This window comes from Propithecus coquereli, unplaced genomic scaffold (assembly GCF_000956105.1).
Source record: "Propithecus coquereli isolate 6110/MARCELLA unplaced genomic scaffold, Pcoq_1.0 Scaffold2, whole genome shotgun sequence".
NCBI lineage: Eukaryota > Metazoa > Chordata > Mammalia > Primates > Indriidae > Propithecus > Propithecus coquereli.
Window position 1 is genome coordinate 5,048,653 of NW_012144966.1, and position 23,763 is coordinate 5,072,415.

A 23,763-nucleotide genomic window follows, 5' to 3' on the forward strand; every position below is an offset into this window, starting at 1 on the left:
TATTCTACATTTATGCTGACACGTGTGAATTGACTTATATATAAGGCTGTTCATTGCAGCACTATTTATTAGAGGAAAAGAGAACCTTGATGTCCATAAGTAAAGGATTGGGCTCATAAGATATGCCACATCTTTGCAATAGAATAGAATGTAGCTGTAAAAAAGAATGACAATGATTTATACAGGCTAATATCCTTTATCCAAAATGCTTGCATCCAGAAGTGTTTTAGATTTTGGATTTTTTGTATTTTGAAATATTCGTATATACATAATTAGATATCTTGGGGGTGGTACCCAAGTCTAAACATGAAATTCATTTATGTTTGATATATACCTTATACACATAGCCTGAAGGTAATTTTATACAATATTTTAAATTTTGTGCATGAAACAAAGTTTATGTACATTGAACCATCAGAAAACAAAGGTGTCATCATCTCAGCTGTTCATGTGGGCAATATGTGGTTGTTTGGCATCACCATTATTTCTTACTCTGAATTTATCTGCTGATAAGCAGCCATTTTCTTATACTTATTCATGCATAAGTACTTAATAGTAAAAAATATGGCACAACATTAATTATAGTGAAAAAACAATGTGTTCAGGGTAGCTAAGCAGCACAGTAGTATCACCTAATACCTGCTTCAGCTGTTAAACAACAGTCACAACAAATAATGGCAGGCTTTCAGTTTCCATGTATGATGCTGGTTTTGATTAGAAGGTTGCTGTACCTTTTAGGTGAGAAGAAACATTAGAAGCAGTTGAGGGACTGGGAAGTGGATCCTCTAGGGATGAGGAGGCGTTTTGGTGGATAGCTTTTTAAAATGTTTGCTCCAGAGTCATTTGCCTTATTAACGACAGTTTTTGTCTTAGAAGTCTCCCTTTGATTTTATAAATGGACATGATTTTTTGTTCTGTTATGAATACACACTGCTCAAGTCCTTCAATAAGCCCATCACACATTTTCCCTGTGTCATCTTTAGGTACTTTGTCTGCAGTGTTAACAGTGTCATTTTCATCATCACTGTTACTGCAATAACCTTAATTCAGATCCATTTCAGCTATTTCACCATTGGTCAATGAATGAACAGCTGGAGCCTTGTTATCAGTGTTACAGACTTCTTTGATATCCACTTCTTCCAGCTTACTGATGGACTCTGAAGGTATATTTTTTGCAGAGATAAGGAGGTTAGACATTTTTTTTTTCACTTGACATATGGAATCCTTCAAAGTCACTACCATGTTTATCATTATCATTGAACATAGTTGCAGGCCAGAGGTTGTGTCAGGAATGCATAACTGAGTTTTTAAAGACTGTTCCAAGTGTTGGCAGCAGCATGTACAGCATCCTTCATGCTACACTCTTTTTTTTCTTTGAGACATAGTGCCTTTCTGTGACCCTGGCTAAAGTGCAGTGGCGTCATCATAGCTCGCTGCAACCTCAAACTCCTGGGCCCAAACAATCCTCCTGCCTCAGCCTCCTGTGTAGCTGGGACTACAGACATGTGCCACTGTGCCCAGTTAATTTATCTATTTTTCGTAGAGATTTGGTCTGCTCTCTTGCTCAGGCTGGTCTTGAACTCTTGAGTTCAAGCAATTCCTCCCGCCTCGGCCTTCCAATGCTACACTCCTTTTCAAAACCTTCCACACCCATACCTCTGTTCACTACTATGGGCATGCTGTTCAAGAATGTTTACTCTTCATTGAGCTAAGGATACCCTGGTCACATGGCTTAATTAATGAAGTCATATTTGGGGGAAAGTATTAATACATAGTGTAAACATTTTTTAAAAAAATTTTTTGTTTGCATGCTTCATTTTTTCTTAATATTTTTCATGAGAATTCTGCTGGAGGATGAGCAGAACATTTGTCAAGGAATAATAAAATCTTTCAATTATCATTCAGTCCAGCTTCCTGCAGTGAGCCCCAATTGCTGGTGTAACTGGCTCTATGAACAAATATCAGTTACCCCTATTTGTTTTTTATAATCCTCTCCCTCTCATATTTTATATTCTCAGGCCAATAGGTCTTGATGACCAGAACCCTGTAACTTTTAACTAACTACTTGACCTTTCTGAGTTGTTTCCCAGAAATGACAATTTCTGCAAGACAGAGGAGTGGAGATTCTGAAGGCCCCTGGGCAGACTTCCTAACCCTAAGACTCCTCATCCCTCACTAACATGCCTAGTGCATGTAGCTCCTTGTTAATTTCCACACCTCCTTCCCCAAAGCAGGTAGCCCCCGCTTAAAAAGCCTGTACTCTCCCTTTAGAGAGATGGATTTGAGGCTGATTCTTATTCCCTGTTCTCCCAATGGATATATTTCATATTAAAAATTCCTTTTTTTCCTTTGCAATCCTCATTGTCTCAACTGGCTCTTTGTGCAGCAAGTAGCAGGACCTAGGCCAAAACCCACTTGCAGTTTTGATTTCACTGGTACAAAATATTTGTGAAACAACTAGAAAACATGTTGCTGGTGATCCATGCCTTTTTGTCACACAATAGTGGACTGGTAAGAAATTCACTCTTTGAAGACAGGAGGAGAAGGATGCAAGCTTTTTCCTGTACAGCAAGTTTCCACTTATGCTTGCCTTCTTCATTAGCACATCCTAGCACAGTTATCCTGTCCTTGGCATTCTTAATTCCTGTAGGGGCTGTCCCGTCCGCTGTAGTCAGTGTCTTTCTGAGTCAGTAATTGCCAAAACAGTGATGTTTCAACAGCATTCAGACTTGTTCTGGTGTCAGATTTTCATCAACAGTGACCTGGGCAAACTCACCAATGAATTTCTTTGCTCCTTCATGATCAACAGATGCTTTATCATGACAAATCTTTAAAAATTTAATACTGTGTCTTTTCTCAAATTTCTGCAACCAGACTTTTGAATATTCACAGTTCCTTTCAATTTTCAGTTCATGATAGATACTTGCTTGTTTCATGATGTTAACGGTAAAAAACCCAAACTGTAAAATATCTTAAAGAGATTCTGAGCCAAGTGTGTGTGACCAATGGCCTGGAATACATGGCCTCAAGAGGTCATGAGAAAATGTGTCCAAGGCAGCCAGGTTACAGTCTGGTTTTATACATTCATGGAGACGAGAATTACACATAAAATCATAGATTAATACATAGAAGGCGTACACTGGTGGGCCTGAAAAGGCAGGATATCTGGTGGGGGAGGTTACAAGTTATAGGTGGGTTTAAAGATTTGTTGATTTGTAATTGATTAAGGAAATGAAGCTTTGTCTAAAGGCTTGAAACATTTAAGTTAAGGATGTCTGTTAATCAGAGATAAGCCACTGGACATTTACCGAAACTCAAATGTTCCAGCAAATAAATTGATGGCCTGCAGGTGTGGTTTAAGCTTTGTCTTGCATGGCCTTAGGTCTTGTTAATGATTTAGTATTTTATTGTTACAAAGAGTATCTCCAGAAGGGAGGGGGCATGACCAGGCATGTCTGACCTCCATCTCTTCATGGCCTGTAATTCACTTTAGGGTTTTTCTGGGGTCCCTTTGGCCAAGAGGGGGTCCATTCAGTTGGCTGGGGGGCTTAAGATCTTATTTTAGTTCACAATGATCAGCATATTATTGAATGATATATGTTCACTGTCATCCACTCTTTCAGTACACATTTAAGATCTTCATTTTTAGCTTTATGCAATGTTTTTGTATTTTTCATTAACTTCTGTTGATCACTTTCAGCGTAGAACTTCCAACAGTTTATCCTTCTATTTCTTCAGGTCATATATGGTGGTCTTTCCCATACCACAGTCTTATGTAAGACTTTTGACACTTACACTGCTCCCCAGTTTCTCTGGTAGCTTGACTTTCTGTGCTAGAGATAAACATAAATGCTTTCTCTTATCACTGTTACCCTTTGGGTATCTGTAGGCCTTTTTGATATTTTCAACAATATCTTTATACCACAGAGCAGAGAATAATCAGAAAAACCAGTAATACATGTAGGCCTTGGCCCCATGTGAAGCATTGTGGGGAACCTGTTGTTGGTGTGTCTGGCCTGCACATGTGCCATGTTATTACCCTTTGTGATTGTGCTTGCATGGGGGTATCTGGGTTGTGTGGAAAGATACATTGCAATTGAAGGGTGCTGGGAGGTTCCTTTTTCCCTTGGGGTTGCTGAATAAACTATGTTGTGTGTCTGTGTTTTGACTATGACCTGTCACATGAGGTCAGGTGTAGAGTTTTCCACTGTGGTGTCATGCCAATGCTCAAAAAGTTTTGGACCCTAGAGCATTTTAGATTTCACATTTTCAGGTTAAGGATGAACAACCTGTATGTACTGATGTAAAGATCTCCAACATAGGTTATATATCATCAGGGAAGATACTAGTAAGTATAAAGAAGAGTATTTATAAAATGCTATCTAGTATATTAAAAAGGGGAGGACTTAAGAATATATATTCGTATTTGTATAAAGGGTTCACAAGAAACTAATAAAAGTGGTTATTTTGGGGGGTCTTGCTGGGCACATGAGGAATGTGGCTAGGGAAAAGATGTTTACTGTATACCTTTTTATATTGTTTGGTTTTTGAACCATCTGAATATATTGCCTATTAAAAATAAAATTTATAATTTTGTAAAATGCCTCAAAGAAAATTTTTTTTTTTTTTGTCAGTAAGCTAAAAAAGCTGAGTGAAGACAGTTTGACAAAGCAGCCTGAAGAAGTTTTTGATGTATTAGAGAAGCTTGGAGAAGGGTAAGTACAAAAAATATGAAAGCATTCAGATAGTGATAGAACAATTAAAAAATACTATATGATATTAATCTTTCAACTAGAGTATATTGGCTTGAATAGTGTTTATAGTAATTAAATTTGGCAGTTGATGTGGAATTTTAAAGATTAGATTGTGCTAGATCTGGTAATGGTGTTTTTCAGAGAAGTTGGCCATATATTAGATTTATAAGGGAAAAGCAAGAAATGTGCTATGAAACGATTCCCAAGAGGATTGTTCGTTCATCCCATATGACTTTCTCATTAATAGGCTTGAAAGATTTTGACTTTGTTGGGCAAGTGACCATAAGGCTATCTTTTTGGACCTTGGGGTTTATTCTGTTTGGGAAAAGGTAAGTAGTAGGTATGAATAGAGTGTCTCAGTGAGGAAAATAGTATGTATAGGCAGAGGAATAGTTGACATGGTTTTAAAATAACAGTAGACAAACATGTCTCATTTTGAGCACAAAGAAAGGTAGGGAGCATTTAATGGAAGGGCAAAGTATAGGAGACTTTCAAATACAGACAGTTAAGAGCAGCTTAGATCAGCAAGAATAAGGACAAGGAAATAGAGGGAAAAAATGTAAAATAAAGTAAACATAAGATAGAAAGAATAAAGGCAAGTGTATTTTTCACTAAATGTCAATTCTCCCATTAAAAGACAAACTATTAGGAGTAAATTAATATGCAAAATCTAGCTATATGCAGTTTATGAGAAAGCTATGTGAAACAAAGAATGGAAATATAAGGATATTCCTTATAAAAATATTGCATAAGAAAGAGGTAAACATACGAATAACAAAAAGCAGTAGTAGCAATATTTATATTAGATAAAGTTAAAAGATCTCAACTGAATGAAGAGGGGTATTACATAATGATACAAAAGACAATGTATAATGAAACATAATATATGTCAGACAACATAGCAGCTAAAGTTATGACAGAAAAGCTATTAGTAATGTTGGGAATCTAATAATAAAGTAGACTTGTATGGGAGATTTTAACATCTCTCTTAGAATTGGACAGATATAATAGAAAAAAGAGAAAAAACAGGGATTAATCATAATCAATAAACTTGATTATAGATATATATTATAAAGTACTTACATGTCTATAGTTATATAGCTGTATATGTATGTTTGCAGCCCTTTTTTTGTGTGTGTATGTTCATAGACTATTGATAAAATAAAAACTTACAAGTCTAAAAAATAGAGATTTTTACAGGTCACATTTTCTGATTATACTCTACCAAATTAGAAATAAGTGATTACAATATGACAGAAACACTAACTGGAGATTTGGAAACATAATTCAAGGTCACCAGTGGATTGAAGAGAATATTACAAATTATCTAGAAAACAATGAAAAGGAGAACACAGTATGCCAATATCTATGGAGTACAATAAAACTAATTAGCAGAAAAGTTTTAGTTTTAAATTCTTTCATTACTTAAGAAGAAAGGCAAAAATAAAGAAATTTAGTGCTTATTTAAAGAACTTAAGAAAATAATAAAATATACCAAAAGAAACTGGGACAAGAGAATTAAAGAAAAGGCTCAAATTAATAAAATAGAAAACAAAAATTTAGAAATGATAAATATAAATATAAAAGCTTTTGAATGGATTGCTAAAATAGTTAGACCTCTTCTGATGTTGACCAAAGAAAATAGAGCAAAAATAGAGAAGACGGAATAAGAAAGAAGATAGAGCTACTGATAGAGAAACAATTTGAAGAATTAAGGGAGTACTATATACTACTCTAATTTGAAAATCCAGAAGAAATAGATGATTCCCTAACAAAGTATAAATTATGTGAATTGACCCTCAAAGAAGTTTAAACTTAAATAGATCACTTGCCACAGAGAAGAAGGAAAAATAAATACCTGTTAGATAAAAAGAGACCAGCTCATGGGATCATTATTCACAATAGCCAACATGTGGAAATATCCCAAATGTCCATTAGCTGATGAATGGATAAACAAAATGTGATATGTCCATATAGTGGTATTTTAGCCATAAAAAGGAATAAAGTACTGATACATACTACAGTGTGGTTGGAGCTCAAAAATGTGCTAAGTGAAAGCCATACTGATACATGCTACAGTGAGTTTGGACCTCAAAAATACTATGTCAGGTGAAAGAAGCCAGATACAAACGGTTACATATTGTATGATTTTGTTTATATGAAGTATCCAGAGTAGATAAATCTGTGGAGACCAAAAGCAGGTTCCACATGTTTTGGAACTACACAGAGATAATGGTTACATAACATTGTGAATGCAGTAAATGCCACTGAATTGTACACTTTAAAATGTTTAAAGTAATGAATTTTGTGTTGTGTGTATTTTACCCCCTCCCCAAAAAAGGTACCAGTTATGTTTTACCCAGTATTTAAAACACAAGTAATTATAGTTATTTTTATAAAGGCAACATAACCTTAATATTAATATCAAAACAGATGTGTAATAAAAGAAAACTGTAATTGAGCCTTGCTTTGCTACCCATTACAGTAACTGTATTCACCTTGTTTCAGGTGGGTAGATGCTGCCATTTCTCTTGTCCTGGGAGAAGGACATTATCTACTAAATTCAGGGAGCCAATTTCAGTGTTGGCATTTCTGTTCTCTCCTGCACTATAGCGCTTTCATTGATGCTAGTATCCTCTGGACCATTTCTGTAAATATATTTAGGGAGTGGGTGAGCAAGTCACATATAACATATATCCATTCTAGTATTGCATTTCCTTGAGCCTTTGATCTTCCTTCAGTGTACACCGAGAGTCACTTGGCATCTTGCTTGATGTAGGCCTCTGTTGAGTTCAGGTTTCAGTTAACTAGCTGAGGAAACTGTTAGGGACACCCTCAACGTGAGCTAACACACTGAGTCTGGAATTTCTTGCATCCCTGTCATAAATTCCTTTCTCCCTAGAAATCTTGGAATCCATTCCCGTACGTGTTATTTAGGTTTCTGCGGATAAAAATTGGCAAAAATCTTACAACTTTTTTTTGATGTGAATAGTGTTTGCTCTTGGGTTAGATTTTATTCTCATCCTCCTGGGGTCTATGGGGATTTGAGTGTAATTATGGATCTGGAAGCAATGAAAGGTGGTGGTAGAGTGGTCCAGAGGAGAATCCACATTCTTCTGAAAGGTGACCGCCTCAGGTGAGGTAGAGAGTCTTCAGGCATTGTGAGGCTAATTTTCTCAGACAGGAGGGCAGGGTGGATTTTTGCTAGCAAGGAAGGCTTGATAGGGTTTGGGGGTTCAGAGTACTCAGATTAATGATGATCTACCTAAATGTCCCAATACCAATTTTCTGGATACCTGTCTTTATTGTTAAACGCCTTAACTTTAATGTAACAGACCTGGTGATGTTGTGAATTCAATTTGTGATATAATTCAGCTTCCAGCAAGATTGCATTTTAAGTTTGTTTTTCAGAAATTTCAGCCCTGTGTCTAGAAGAATTAAGTTGTTCTTTTGGGGCATTCAAAGTTTTCTGGTTCTCTCAGACTTGAGCTTGTCATTTAAGCCCTGAGCTTGTGATATTTGTTCTATAACTTTTCCAGTGCAGGCATAGGCAGCAGTCTGTTCTGTAGTCTTTGTACTTGTAATTATTTCTCATCTTTTAATGATGATGATAGTATTTTTTTTCATGTTTGTGGTTTGATAATGTATGTAAAAACACCTAGCACAGTACTTGGCTTATAGGAGGAACTCAGTATGTGGTAGTAGTTTTTAACCTTGTTTTTTTAGTTCATACTAAAGTATAAATGGTTTCCTCCTTCATTGTTTTTGCTTTTTAAAACACATAAATATTTAATCAGCAAAGTTTCAAGAGTTGAAGCAGAGATAGTTTTTTGGCAAGTGACCATTGGATCCTATTCTTCATTTTATTTACATGTGAGTGTGTAGTCTTTCTCTTAAGGAAGATAAGATAGTAAAAGGAGTATTTGAAGAGACCTTGGATCTGTAACTCAGGTAGAACCAGATGGCTGAAGATTCCCTGCTTCTCTAACTTTAGTGTTAATGTGGTCCCCAGCTGAAGGTTTCATCCCTTCTTAAGTACTCTGAACAAGGGTGTGGGACTTTGATATTCTAGGAATTATTTTGCTTGAGATCGGCCTTTTCTCCTAATTTGAGAATTTGGCTATTTTTTTTAAATTTATTTTTTTTCCCTATACTTCAGTGGATGCAAAGATTTTGGCTATTTTTAATGTACATTTTATTCTTTTAATTTCCATTTATATCTTCTTAATGCTGTATTTATTTGAGTTGACAAACCGTAAGTCTATTTCTTTAATACATAAGAATAATAGCAACTTATTGTATATTAACTTCATTTTAAGTCTGTATTTGAAGTGATTAAGCTAACATACAATTCATTCACTTTTCTTATTATTTGTTTTCTTTGATTTTTTACCACTTAAATGGTGTTTTAAATTAGAAAAGACAGTGAACAAAAAACTCACAGACTTTTTATCAAATAGTTATGATGTTTGATAAGAAAAAAATAATGTCTTGGTTTTTTTTTAGATCTTATGGAAGTGTATTTAAAGCAATACATAAGGAATCTGGTCAAGTTGTCGCAATTAAACAGGTACCTGTTGAGTCAGATCTTCAGGAAATAATCAAAGAAATTTCCATAATGCAGCAATGTGACAGGTATGAAGATACCTTATTTTCTTTGTTTACCTTCGTTTTGATGAGTTTTGCTAGTAATGTATAATAAAATGTATTCTTTGGTCATCTATTTAATTTTCTTTCCTGACTTCCTGTTGGAAATGAGACTAATCCTTTAAGGAAGCTGAGACAGCTTTATAGGGTTGTCTTTAGCACTTACAGCTCTTTGTAGCTCTTCTGCTTAAAAGCAGAAATGATGTTATGAAAGAACAGGTGGTGAAGAAAATACTCAAATATTTTTTCTATTTTCCGAACAAATTTATGGGTGAAAATGATTTTTTGATGTTAAGGGGCTCATTTAACAGTCTATATTATATAATCATTACTGATTAAAATAGTCATGTTTTATGTAAATCTAATTCATTCAACAAACATTTACTGAGTATCCCTAGTTGACAAGGTTCTGTGCCAGGATCTAGGAATACCAAAAGAACTAAGATATTGTTTTTTCTTTTTGAGGGGCTAGTAGTCTAGTTGGGAAGACAAATATATAAACAAATAGCTCTGATACAGCATAGTCACTGTACTGACTGGTGCATGGGATGCTGAGAGAACAAGAAGGCAGGGCATCTTCCTCAGCCCGTGGAGTCAGAAAGTCTGGAATGCTGAAGGATGGAGAAATAAGAGAGAGTAAAGAGAGTTACAGGTAGAAAGGTGAAAAACAGCTTACTGGTATGTGCTGTGCTGACATGGTTTAGAGTTATTGGAGTGGAAAGTATGGGAGAGAAATTGATGTGAAACGAGGTTGGATAGCTAAAGGAACTGAGGATGAAGGGTCTTATGTGCAATGTTAAGTAGCCTGAGATTTATTCTATAAGGGATGCAGAGTATATAAATTAGGGCTGTGTTTACCTTATAGTTACTTAACCACAGAGGGATTTAATATTTTCTCTTAGCAAAAGGCCTGAAGGTAGGGCTGGTGGTACAGCGGCAACAAAGTAACATGTGTGTCTCAGGCTTCTTTTTTTGTACTCTCTCATGCTTAGCATATGGCCTTTGTCCACATGCTTGTTATCTCTTGGCTACAAGAGGGTTGTGATAGCCGCAGCCTTATGTTTACATTCCAGGCAGAAAGAAGAAAGGAAGAAGCAGGAAGGGACATTCCGAGGAACCCTCAGCCTAAGTCTTATTTGTCAAAATTATCTCATGTGGTAACTTATAGCTGGTGACTTAGGGGAATCTGGACACAGTGTCACCCCTAATGAAATCACAACCCTGTTAATAAGAGATTCGTGGCAAATTTTCCCTCCCAACATTATATAAGATCTGTATGTGGCCGGGTGTGGTGGCTTACACCTGTAATCCTAGCACTTTGGGAGGATGAAGTGAGAGGATCACTTGAGGCCAGGAGTTCGAGATCAGCCTGAGCAATATAGCGAGACCCTGTCTCTACAAAAAATAGAAAAATTAGGCTATGTGATGGTGCATGCCTATAGGTCCAGCTGCTGGGGAGGCTGAGGCAGAAGGATTGCTTGAGTTTAGGAGTTTGAGGTTGTGCTGAACTATGATCATGCCACTGCACCGTAGCCTGGGTGACAGAGCGAGACCCTGTCTCAAAAAAAAAAAAAAAAAAAAATTATATGTTATAAGCTCTTTGGCAAATGAAGTAACTGAGTAATCAGGTGTGCTTAATACTTTCCTGATGCTAGTATTATTTTATTATTATGGTTAAAAATAGTTCAGGTACTAGTGCTACACTTTAGAGATTTTGATTGAGTGTTGTTTAGGAAAGGCAGGGTCTCAAATATTACCTATTCTTCTTCTAACCTTTGTGCATCTTGCAGTCTATCAACTCTTGCTCAGATTTCTGCAATAGTGTCTTACTGATTCACTTTGTCTTTCATTTTTGCCTCCTTTAACCCATTTTCTTCCTTGAAGCTAGAGCAATGTTTCTAAAATGCAAATCTAATCAAACTGTTCCCTACTTAAAATACATAAGTGGCTCCCCATTGCCTAGATAAATTTTGTCTCCTGAGGATGGTCTTACAGGGTCCTTCATGTTTTGGCTAGCGTTTATGCCTCCAATCTCTTACCCAAGTTTCTCTTCTAAGCACTGTTTACTTGCATTCTCTGTCATCTGAGTTTTAAGTTCCTTGAGTTTGGGCATTACGTTTTACCCAGTGTCCTTGGATCCTTCCATATAGTGGTTACTCAAATACTGATGAGTACTTCTAATTCCTATCTGGGCAACTCAACTGAAATATCCAGAAGGAACTTCACATTTAACATTCTAAAACCAAATTTTTGATTGTTCCAGGAAAGCCTTTTCCTGTTGTGTTAATGGCATCATCATCTCCTTAGTCTTTCAACAACAAAACTGAGAATCATCTTTATTCCTTTTTCTCATACTTCTGATGATACCAAGTCTTGTAGATTTTTCCTTTGAAATGTCTTTACTATCTTTATTCTTCTCTTATTCCTTGAGAGAAGGATTTATTAGCACCTATTACAGTGCCCAGCACTGTGCCTTTGGTTGAATGAATGAATAGATATAGTATGTATGTGCAGTGTGGGGAAGAACATTATAGATCGGGGGAACACTAGGGAAATCAGCTCCAAGTTTAAAGGGAAGGAAAAGTAAAGCATACAATGGAAAGAAAATGTAAATAGAATTCTAGAGCTTGTATATCACTTTATAGCAGAATGCCTTGCATGTAGTAGGTACTTTCCAAATATTTATTAAATGAAATAAACGATGAAACAAATATTGATAAAAATGGTTTCCACCTTTTAGATTTCACTCTCAAATTCATATTGTAAGTATGAACTTGTGAAGTATCAAAAAAATTAGTTGGCTAAAAGATCCTAAAAATGCTAAAAGATATGACAAGTAAAAAATAAATGAGGAAATTACAAGAACAAGCATTGTATATTAACTGCTGATTATTAACATTTAAAAAAATTTTAAATTGGTCTTTCTCTGTTGCCTGTTGCTCAGGCTAGAGTACAGTGGCACATTCATAGCAGCGTCAAACTCCCAGGCTCAAGTGATTCTCCTGCCTCAGCTTCCGAAGTAGCTAGGACTATAGGCACATGCCACCATGCCTGGCTGATTTTTAAATTTTAAAAAATTTTTTGTAGAGATGGGGTCTCACTATGTTGGCCAGGCTGGTCTTAAACTCCTGGCCTCAAGTGATCCTCCTGCCTTAGCCTGCCAGAGTGCTGGGATTATAGGCATGGGCCTTTGTGCCTGGCCCTGATTACTAGTATCAAGATAGGTGTGTTGTTGAGAAATTGTCATAAAATGATTTGGAAGAAAATAGTACAAATTGAAAAATTCCCACACAAGACACTGAAATTTTGGTTAGGGAAAATGAGATAGGCTTTTCTGAAATTTAACTATTTACTTAATCTTTTAAGCTTTTTGGGCATTTGGTAAATTGTCTTACTTGCTACACTCTATAAAGAGACCAGAGGGAGTGTTTTAATCATTTTTCTTCATTTTAAGTGACTATTAAACAATGTCCTGAATACTTAATTTTGGCACAAATATTTGAGGAATCCCATCTGCTTTGTTTATTGCTTAATCTTCAATGTCTAGTTCAGTACCTGGTACAGAGTAGGTACTTAATAAATATTTGTTGAATGGATAAATTACAGAGTGTTAATGCTAGACTAGACCTTTGTAGGTCAGCTAGTTTAGTATTTTTCAAATTGTACTCTGCTCTCAGGAGGTACTTTTAGGGGTATTTTCTGCAAACAGTGAAGAATTGAGTGGAATGAGAAACATCATTATTGCTTTTATCTTTTTAATATATTGGGGCTCATTCTAAAATTTTACTTAAGGAAAAGGCTTCTGGTGCTAAAGCATATTCACAACTATTTTACAGGTGTACAGAAAATGAGGCCTAGATCTTTTATGTGAATTGCCCAAGATCACATAGCTAGTGAGTGACTGAGATGCAGTAAGAACCCACATTTACCCTACTCCAGGGCCAGAGCTGAAGAAAGCAAAGTCTGTGAAAAGATTTCAACTGTTGAAAGTGAAGCACTCTCAAGGCATTCCTAGGGGTTGAGGCAAGAGCTGGTCAGCAATACTTGTGATACTATGTGCCAGGTAATGTGGATACAAGGGAACCACAGTTGACACGGCTCCTACCTCCTGGTGTTTTATACTCTAGAGAAGGAGCTTTTCATATCTAAATGAAGAGAAATATGTTGTTATGAATCAGGGCACACAATTATTCACTTATTTACTCATTCAACTAATATATATTGAGTACCTCTTCTGAGTGTAACCCTCCTGTGCTGCTCACAAAAGACATAAGAATGAATGAATCTCAGGCTTTAGAGGGACTTTGAGTCAGATGGAAGAGACAGAGTATGGGCAGGCCGGTTCAGTACAGCGTGGTGAAAGCTGTGGAGGGATAAATATGGGGCACTGTAAGGGTTTGAAGAGATATCTAACAACCTCGCCTTTGGGGATTAAGGAAAAACTTCCCCAGGAAGGTCATACCCAAGCTGAATCCTGACGGATGAGTTAGATTTACTGGGCAAAGAGGAGAGGCGAACCAAGTGGTGGGAACATTCATTTCCAGCTGGCCTGATCAGAGTGTCACTGTGCACTCCCCAGCTTCAACTGGAACATCTGCTTCTGTTCTGTTTTCTCATGTTTCTGGGTAAGATTCCATTTGAAGAGATTCTAAGGCCAAAAAAAAAAAAAAAAACCTCATGTGTATGTTTATTCAGTTGTGGTGGGCCAAGAAATAAATTGCAATGATTGAGATTTATATTGGAAATAATTCAGTTATCATAGGAGAATATTCACATTGCCTTTGCAAAAACTATTTATATTACCCCTGTTAAGTTGTATAACACTGTTAAGATTGTAGTAGAATGTTGGTGAAAATTATGTCATGAAAAAATAGCCATTTCTTTAGTGCTTTAATTATCACATGTTCATAATAGGGTGACTTTAAAAACTAGACCTTTAGCAATACATGGTTTTTGTCAATTAAGATGAAATTCAAGTTAATATTTAAAAAGTCACCTTTTAAGTAGTCAAAATGAGCATTAGAATTTCTTTCCTTTTTTTTTTTTTTAACAGTTGTTAGTTTTTAATTATCTTCTGTAGCCTATTTGGACTTACAGTTTTTAGCAAGGAAGAGCAAAAATCAGCAATATATTATCCATTCAATTGTATACCCTCTAAAGCTGGTGAATCTAATTATAGGTTATACTTTTTAAAAATTATTTTTTTAATTGACAGATAAAATTATATGTATTTATGTACAACATGATGTTTTGAAGTATATAACATTGTGGAGTGACTAAATCTAGCTAATTAACATATGCATTACTTCACATAGTTACCCTTTTTGGGGTGAGAACACTTAACATCCACTCAGCATTTTTCAAGAATACAGTATATTTTTATGAACTATCGTCTACATGTTGTACAAGAGATCTCTTGAAATTATTCCTCCTATCTAACTGATATTTTTTATCCTTTGACTAATGTCTTCCCCTCACCTCCCCCAAATGCCCCAGCCCCTGGTAACCACCATTCTACTCTTTAGTTTTAGGAGATCAATTTTTTTAGATTTCACATATGTGTGAGATCACACATATGTATTTGTGTGTATTTGTGTTTCTGTGCCTGGCTGATTTCACTTAACAAAATATCCTCTAGGTTCATCTGTGTTGTCACAAATGGCAGGATTTCCTTCTTTTCTATGGCTGAGGAGTATTCTATTATGTGTGTGTATCATATTTTCTTTATCCATTCATCTGTTGATGGGCAGTTAGGTTGCTTCCATATCTTGGCTATGTGAATAGCCAATGTTCTGTGTGAGTAGAACACTTGAATTTCTATAAGAAGCTTAAACATAATGATTCATATAATTTTTATTATGGGGAGTATTTATATAAGGTACAAATAGATAAGAGTTTGTAGTGCTTATTCCATTTTTTTGCCTCTGGTTTCTCTCACTTCTCTTTAAATACTATTTCTCTTTTGAGTTGTGATACTCAATGAAGACCATTAGGATAAAGAGTGTAGGGGAGCCGTGAAGTGGAGACAGCAGCATGGAAAGGATGTGATCATTAGGCATAAGAAGAGAGAAGCCAAAAAAAAAGAAAAAAGGAAAAGAGAAGATGATATGTCATTTCATTGGGCTGAAGGTGTTGAATACGGGAAGGGGAGTAATTAATGGGACAGGAGAAGGAAATGGAGGGCAGGTGCATAGGAGAAAGCTGTGGACGATGGCTCATGATTGCTGTCCTAGTAATCAAGACATCATGTTTCACCTCTGCTTCTTGGCGTAGTCTGTAATTTCACTTGTGTCTTCCTTTTCCCTCCACCCAGTGGAATTTTCAAAGACATAGCTGCTTACCCCTATTTAAAAGTGTCAAAACTATTGGCCCTCTGTATCCTGCATGTTCTGTATCCATGGATTCAACCAACCACAGATTGAAAATATTCAGGGAAAAAACCCCAGGAAAAAAACCCAATGAAAAACAAGAATACAACAATAAAAAATAATACAAATAAAAAACCAATACAGTATAATGATTATTTACATAGCATTTACATTGTATTAGATATTATAAGTAATCTAGAGATGATTTAAAGCTGTGGTCACCATCCCCTGGGCCGCGGCCTGGTACTGGTCCGTGGCCTGTTCGGAAGCAGGCCATGCATTGCTGTCTGAGCTCCACACCCCGCTCCACGACACCCCAACCTCCATCCCTGGTGCGTGGAAAAATTGTCTTCCATGAAACAGGGAGCCAAAAAGGTTGGGGACTGCTGATTTAAAGTATACTGGAGGAGGTTATACGCAAATAACACTATTTTATATCAGGGACTTGAGCATCTGTGGATTTTGGCATATGCTGGGGTCCTGGAACTGATTCCCTGTGGATACTAAGGGATGATTGTATACAGAATTGCTGGGTTCTGATACAACCTGTAAGTCCATACAGTGGCTTAGTCAAGATTCTTGGCATTATGGCTGAATTAAAACTTTCCGTGTTGCTTAAAATTTACATACAGGCACACCTCACTTTTTGTGCTTTGCTTTGTTGCACTTTGCAGGTACTGCAGCATTTACAAATTGAAGATTTGTGGTAACCTTGCATTAAACAAGTGTTGGTGCCATTTTCCCAACAGCTTGTACTCGCTTCTTGTCTCTGTGTCACATTTTGGTAATTCTTACAATACTTCAGACCTTTTCATTATTATATATGTTATGGTGATCTGTGACGAGTGATGTTACTATTGTAATTGTTTTGGGGCACCGTGAACTGTGTGTCCACCTAAGATGGCAAACTTAATTGATAAATATTGTGCGTATTCTGACTGCTCTACTGTTTGACCATTCCTTTGTCTCTCTCTATTCCCTGAAATACAACAATATTGAAATATTAATAACCCTACAGTGGCCTCTAAGTGTTCAAGTGAAAGGAAGAATTACACAACTCTCACCTTAAATCAAAAGCTAGAAATGATTATGCTTAATGAGGAAGGCATGTCAAAAGCTGAGATAGGCCAAAAGCAAGGCCTCTTGCATGAGTTAGCCAAGTTGTGAATGCAAAGAAAAAGTTCTTGAAGGAAATTAAAAGTGCTACTCCAATAAATACATGAATGACAAAGTGAAATAACCTTATTGCTGATATGGTGAAAATTTTAGTGGTTGGATAGAAGATCAGACAAGTCACAACATTCCCTTAAGTCAAAGCCTAATCCAGAGCAAGGCCCAGACTCTCTTTAATTCTGTGACGGCTGAGAGAGATGAGGAAGCTGCAGAAGAAAAGCTTGAAGCTAGCAGAGGCTGGTTCATGAGGTTTAAAGAAAAAAGCCATCTCCATAACATAAAAGTGCAAAATGAAGCAGCAAAAACTGATGTAGATGCTGCAGCAAGTTATCCAGAAGACCAAGCTAAGTAAGATAATAGATGAAAATGGTTACACCGAACAATGGATTTTCAGTGTAGACAAAACAGCCTTCATTGGAAGAAGATGCAATCTGTGACTTTCATAGCTACAGAGGAGAAGTCAATACCTGACTTCAAAAGATAGGCAACTCTCTTGTTAGGGACTAATGCAGCTGGTGACTTTAATTTGAAGCTGGTGGTCATTTACCATCCTGAAAATCCTAGGGCCCTCAAAAATTATGCCAGATCTACTCTGCCTGTGCTCTGTAAATGGAACAATAAAGCCTGGATGACAACACATCTGTTTACAACATGGTTTACTGAATATTTTAAGCCCCACTCTTGAGACTTACTGCTCAGAAAAAAAGATTGCTTTCAAAATATCGCTGCTCATTGACAATGCACCTGGTCACCCAAGAGCTCTGATGGAGATGTACAAGGAGATGAATGTTGTTTTCATGCCTGCTAACAAAACATCCATTCCGCAGTCCATGGATCAAGGAATAATTTTGACTTTCAAGTCTTATTATTTAAGAAATATATTCCACAGGGCAACAGCTCCTATAGATAGTGATTCTTTTGATGGATCTGGGCAAAGTAAATTGAAAACCTCCTGGAAAGGATTCACCGTTCTTGATGTCATTAAGAACATTCACGATTCAGGGAGGAGGTCAAAATATCAACATCAGTGGGAGTTTGGATGAAGTTGATTCCAACCCTCATGGTTAACTTTGAGGAATTCAAGACTTCAGTGGAGGAAATAACTGCAGATGTAAAGGGAATAGCAAGAGAACTAGAATTAGAAGTAGAGCCTGAAGATGTGACTGAATTGCTTCAATTTCATGATCAAACTCAAATGGATGAGGAGTTGCTTCTTATGGATGAGCAAAGAAAGTGGTTTCTTGAGATGGAATCTACCCCTAGTGAAGATGCTGTTAATATTGTTGAAATGACAGCAGAGGATGTAGAATATTCCATGAACTTAGTTGGAAAAGCAGTGGCACGGTTTGAGAGGATTGACTCCAATTTTGAAGGAAGTTCTACTGTGGGTAAAAAGCTCTCAAATAGCATCTCATGGTACAGAGAAGACTTCTGTGAAATGAAGAGTCAATCGATGTGGCAAACTTCATTGCTGTCTTATTTTGAGAAATTGCCACAGCCACCCTGTCCTTCAGCAACCACCACTCTGGTGAGTCAGCAGCCATCAACCAACATGGAGAGAGAACCCTCCACCAGTAAAAGGTTATGACTTGCTGCAGGTTGGGATGTTCATTAGCATTTTTTAGCAATAAAGTATTTTTAAATTAAGACATGTACTTTTTTTTTTTAGGCGTGATGCTCTTGAATACTTAATAGAATGGTCTTCCTGTGTTCACATTTTCTTCCCTACAATCAAGCTTTCATTCAGCAGACAGAAAAACCCTAAAAATGTAAATTAGATCATGTTATTACTCTGCTTAAAATTCTCTCTTCAAAAAATAAATAAATAAAATTCTTCCCTGATTTTCTCTTGAATTTCAAATAAAGCCCAGTTGCCTTACCTTGGTTTTGAGTACCTTCATGATCAGGCTTCTACCTTTAACTGCAACTCCATTATGTTCTACCTTACCCTTTATTCACTTTATTCTAGGCACACTAATCTTTAATGTTTTGAACATGTTTTTTTCTTTTGTGTCCTTAGGGCCTCTGCACAGGCAGTTCTTCGTGCTTGCATATTTTTTATCTGGCTAATTTCTAGTCAGTCTTTGCATCTTAGCTTAAATATTATTCCCTTGGGAAGGCCTAAATTAGGCCCTGTCAATTTTTTTTTCTCTATAAATGTAAGCAGAGAAGGGTCCTGTCAATTTTTTAATGATTTCGTTATTTATTCATTGCTTCTTTAGTTTGTGCATATGAGAAGGCAGCTACTGAGGATAAAATGGAGAGCAAAACCTGTCCTCATGAAGCTTCTATTCTTCCGGGGGAGGCAAATAAAAGTCAAAGACAAAATACTTGCAAGATGTAGTAAGTGCTTTAAAATAAAAAAGGTGCCAATAAAGAGAATATTAGAAGATGACCAATAGTAGTGCACTATATACATATAAACTCTGAGGTTTAAGCATTTCCTTCTTTTACATATCTATGGATTTTGTAATTCAACACAACTCAATGTAGAGAGGAGATTTTTTTTTTTTTTTGTTAAAACTCACTCACATCTACTTTCAAAGTTTTTTCCACATATTCCAGTGCTTCCCAAGTCAGAAGCTACTGTGGAATATGGATGTATTCCATTCCTTTATATTAACTAGGAACAGTTTTATTTGCAGAAATGGTGAATGCAAAATAAAGTCATAGCCAGTTTACCTCATAGCATACCTCCTTCTTTTCTTGCCACAGTAATTATATTTATTTGTGTGTTTACTTCCCTAATACCTATATATTTCACACTGGTTTATGCTATATGATGGTCAGAATGGTGTATGTTTGGTTCACCAGTGCTTACTGAACATCTGGTCCAATGCAGGGTCTAACTGGATGGTCAATGAATGAATGTGGCTGTTTAGTTCTACTCGATTAAATACTTTACTAGTTAAAATTATTGAGGCCATGTTTTATGATACTGAGATGTTGGGCCTTGATCTATTTACTTGATTGTGTATTAGATGGGCCACCAATTATTTGTTTTGAAGAAATTTTACCTTTTTCCAAAATGGTCTCTTGACTTACTCCTATGGAGAGAGACAGCTGCATTTTCAGGTAGCTGTCCAGGTTAGATTCCCTAATTTTCATAACAGCTGTCAATTCTACCCTTAGCATTGATGATTACTTGGTGTATATGGCAAGATAACATATACATTTTCTATGTGCTTTTCAGTGAACTTAATCTTGAACTCATTGTTACTTAACACTTTTTCAAAATTTTGAATGAGAAAATAAATATTTGAAGAGGTTTTTCTGAAGAATATGCAGTCTGTTTTCAGGAATTAAGCTGAACTCTGGGTCTGCTACCTGTAGAGCTTTTGAAAGACATGCTGAATCAGAACCTCAAAGGTGTGGGCCTGGGTTACAGGTAGTTTTGATGCATAACCGTGTCTAAGACCTGTAAAGGTTTCCACACGAACACTCATACCTCAAAGAAGTGTATGTAAAGAAAACTTTTTTATGTTTTTCATATGTTGACGCTCTAAGTGTATGTGTTAGTTTCATTTGTTTGTAAACAAGCACTTTTCTTAAATGGTTCAGTGGACTTTTATGAACTTCTAATAATGTACTTTCTATTCCCAACACCTAGCAAAGCTAAGTATGTCTGGAAATTTAAGGCGTGAGCTGTGGGGAGTAATGGGAGATGTGGGTAATGAGATAGACTTTGAAAGGTCTTGTATGTGACATGAAACAGGTAAGACTTATTTCTTTGGGTAATGGAGAGCCACTGGAGTTTTTTTTTGATCAGGAGAGCAATGTGATCAGCTTATTTTACTTTTGTTTTAAAGTAAGATAACCTTGTCAACTGTATGTAGCATAGATTAGAATGGGGGAGCAAACTATGACAAGGAGACCAGCTGGGAAACAAGTCTGTGCAATAGGTAATCAGTACCAGTAGCGATAAAATGGGATTGAATTCTAGACCTATAGCCATCTTTTTAGGTCAGGCCCTTAAGCTCCAACTAACCTGCTCTACTTTTGACTTCAAAACGTAGCTATAATAAAATTATAAAGGCTCTATTGAGAAGTCTTCCCTCACAAGTCTTGTCTTAGCCTCCTCTTTTGGTGGTTTCTCTTTGTCTTCTTTTATCTGACTTTAAATTTTTTGCTGTTTTTTTTTTTTATTTGTTCCTATGTCTTATTTATCTTACATTGGTGACTAGGAAAATAGCTCCTATTTTTGATTGTAGCTACTACTAGATAGAAGTTTCTGCTGAAGGAGTTGTTCCCTAAACATTCCATACTTGGTTTTTTCCTCTCCATTTGTGTGCCTTTGTTCATGGCCTTTGCCTTTTCTAGACTATCTCTCTTCACCCACATTTTGGAACTTTAACTTTTTTTCATAATCCCATTTAAATCTCACCCCTTCCACAAAGTTCTCTCTGATGACTCCACCATGATCACGTCCTCCTTTGAGCTCTTGTAGCATTTAGATTGTATACTGCTTAGTTTTTGCTACCTTGTATTTTTTATATTTTCATGTATTCTCTGAATATGGATACTATGCCTCTTTGAGTTAGGTAAAATTTCTTACGCGTTAGCATATGTAGCATGTCCTTGGTAAATATCAATGGTGATGGTCATTTGTTCCTTTCTAAATCTTCCTGAAAACAACTTGGCTATAAACATAGTTTATTCTGCTCTGGAAGATGTAAAACTTCAGTTCAGAAATACTTTAAAGTGTTAATAGTTTTAATTATCTGAATTTAAGCAAAAAAATTTATAATTATTTTTCTCCAGAATTTTCAAAGACCAAAATGAAAGAAAATTTAAAAACTTTTTTTGGCCTCATTGAAATATAGAGTATTTTAAAGTTGGGTGTTAATATTTGACTGCAAATTCTTTTAGAGGATTTATGTTTAAAATGCTTTGTTAAAGGAAAATATTTGTATTTGTTCCTTATGTTAAGTAGTAAGTCCTTTGCCAAAATGAAGCTTTATTTTCTTCAGAATTACTCAAAACATTTGGGCCTCCTCTGTAATCCTGTTAAATTTCATCCATGAATTAAAGCCTAATTATACACAGTTCATGTTCTCTAGATATAGACAATTCGATATACAATAGAAATTTACTCATTTGTGTTTACTTATTGGAACATTATGAAATGTTGAAAATACTTTGTGTTGGGATTAAGAAAAAAATTTTCTTTAGGGATTAATTAAATTTAATTGTATATGTATTTTTCTTTAGCCCATATGTTGTAAAGTACTATGGCAGTTACTTTAAGAACACAGACCTCTGGATTGTTATGGAGTATTGTGGAGCTGGCTCTGTCTCAGACATAATTAGATTACGGAACAAGACAGTAAGTATTTTAAAATTGTTTTGCTAATCACATTTCTAAACACTCATATTTTAGAATCTGACGAGGTAGTATTTTGTTACAAAGAAAATGTTAGTGTGGGAAAAGATTTTAAATGGTGTAAAGAGATCTAGCAGGAGATATGAGTACCAGCTACACATCTTTCTGTGGCAAATTTAGGAATCGCACGATTGTTTATTTATTAAGATAACGAAACTATGAAAATACTTTTCTTCATTTGGAATCTGTGCATGTTGTTTATTATGTGAGTTCATTAAATTATGGCTAGAATTTTAAAGTTCATAATATGGTATTTTCTTAAGTAACCTCTATTATAATTTATGGCGGGTAACAGTTGAAGTTACATGTTTCTGAATTTTAAAAAATATTCTAAAAACTTTTGCCTTTATTTTCCCAAATATTGTCAGGATGTGTGAAAGTGATAGAGCTATACATATATATATTTTATATATTTTATTTTTGTGAACCCAGCTTAGTGAAATGTTTTACTTGATAAAAACTTTTTATGGTTATTTTTTAACCTTAAGTAGAAGAGCTATTTACAAAATTATTTACTTTAGGCTAGCAGTGCATCTAGTCTATTTGGATGGTTTATAAGGACCAAAGTGACCTTTTTATCTGTGAATGAGTAAGAAGAATAATCAGTGAAATAATTTGTAATTCTGTAGAACAGTAACCCAATTACTACATGACATTATTATATGTTGTCAGGCATGTTTTAGTGAAATACATTCAGAAAAAATACTTAATTACCTGAGTCAATTTGTGGTTAACCAGAATCATTTTAAAGTTTGATTGGGGAAGTATGTTGTAAGTTTATTTTACTATTTTTTTTTTTCCTGTTAGAGAAAATAAATAGGGTTTCTTTTAAGGGAAGTGAGACAGAAGTTAAAATAATCCTTGTTTTGACAGAATGGATTAAGTGATCTGTGATGTTCTAATTATATATCTTAGAATTTTTATGGTGCTTAACTAGCATTTATGTAAATCAGATGACTCTTGAGTGGCCGAACAATTCTTTAATTGAAAATAATTATACTCCAGTTTAAAGCATGTTAAAATCATTTCCGGCTAAACTCAGTGCATTTGGTGTTTAAAATTATCTAGTAGGAATGTGAAGTAAAAGTGTGTGAAAGCGAAAATTTTAAGCATCTCTATTTTCTTGGTTTGAAGTATTATTGTTACCATTTGGAGGAGATAGAAAAGTATTTGAGCCAAGTAGTTTATTTCTTGTTGCCAATAATTACGAACTGTGAAGGTATACTATACTTACCCTCGAGAATCTCCTTCACCAGTTATCAAAGGAAAGATTTTACCCCTTAATTTTTGTTTTTAGAAGACAGAGTCCACTGATCATGTTGGGGAGTCATACCTTTGGAATAGTCTAATTGTTATCCTCACAGAGCAGTTATCCTTGGTTCTGGGTAGCATGATAAGAGTCTAATTTCCATATATGAAAAAAAACCCAGAGCTGGAC

The 23,763-nt window shown here is 35.7% G+C and overlaps 1 protein-coding gene across 2 annotated transcripts in view; it reads left to right on the plus strand.

Annotated features, from left to right (window-relative positions):
- STK3 (serine/threonine kinase 3) overlaps positions 1-23,763 on the plus strand; it is a 280,323-nt gene that overhangs the window by 21,994 nt on the left and 234,566 nt on the right. For both annotated transcript variants that reach the window (XM_012643656.1, XM_012643657.1), the window contains exons 2-4: positions 4,635-4,715; positions 9,261-9,389; positions 22,154-22,268. In XM_012643656.1, coding sequence (XP_012499110.1) covers positions 4,635-4,715; positions 9,261-9,389; positions 22,154-22,268 — 325 coding nt within the window. The remainder of the gene's footprint in view (positions 1-4,634; positions 4,716-9,260; positions 9,390-22,153; positions 22,269-23,763) is intronic.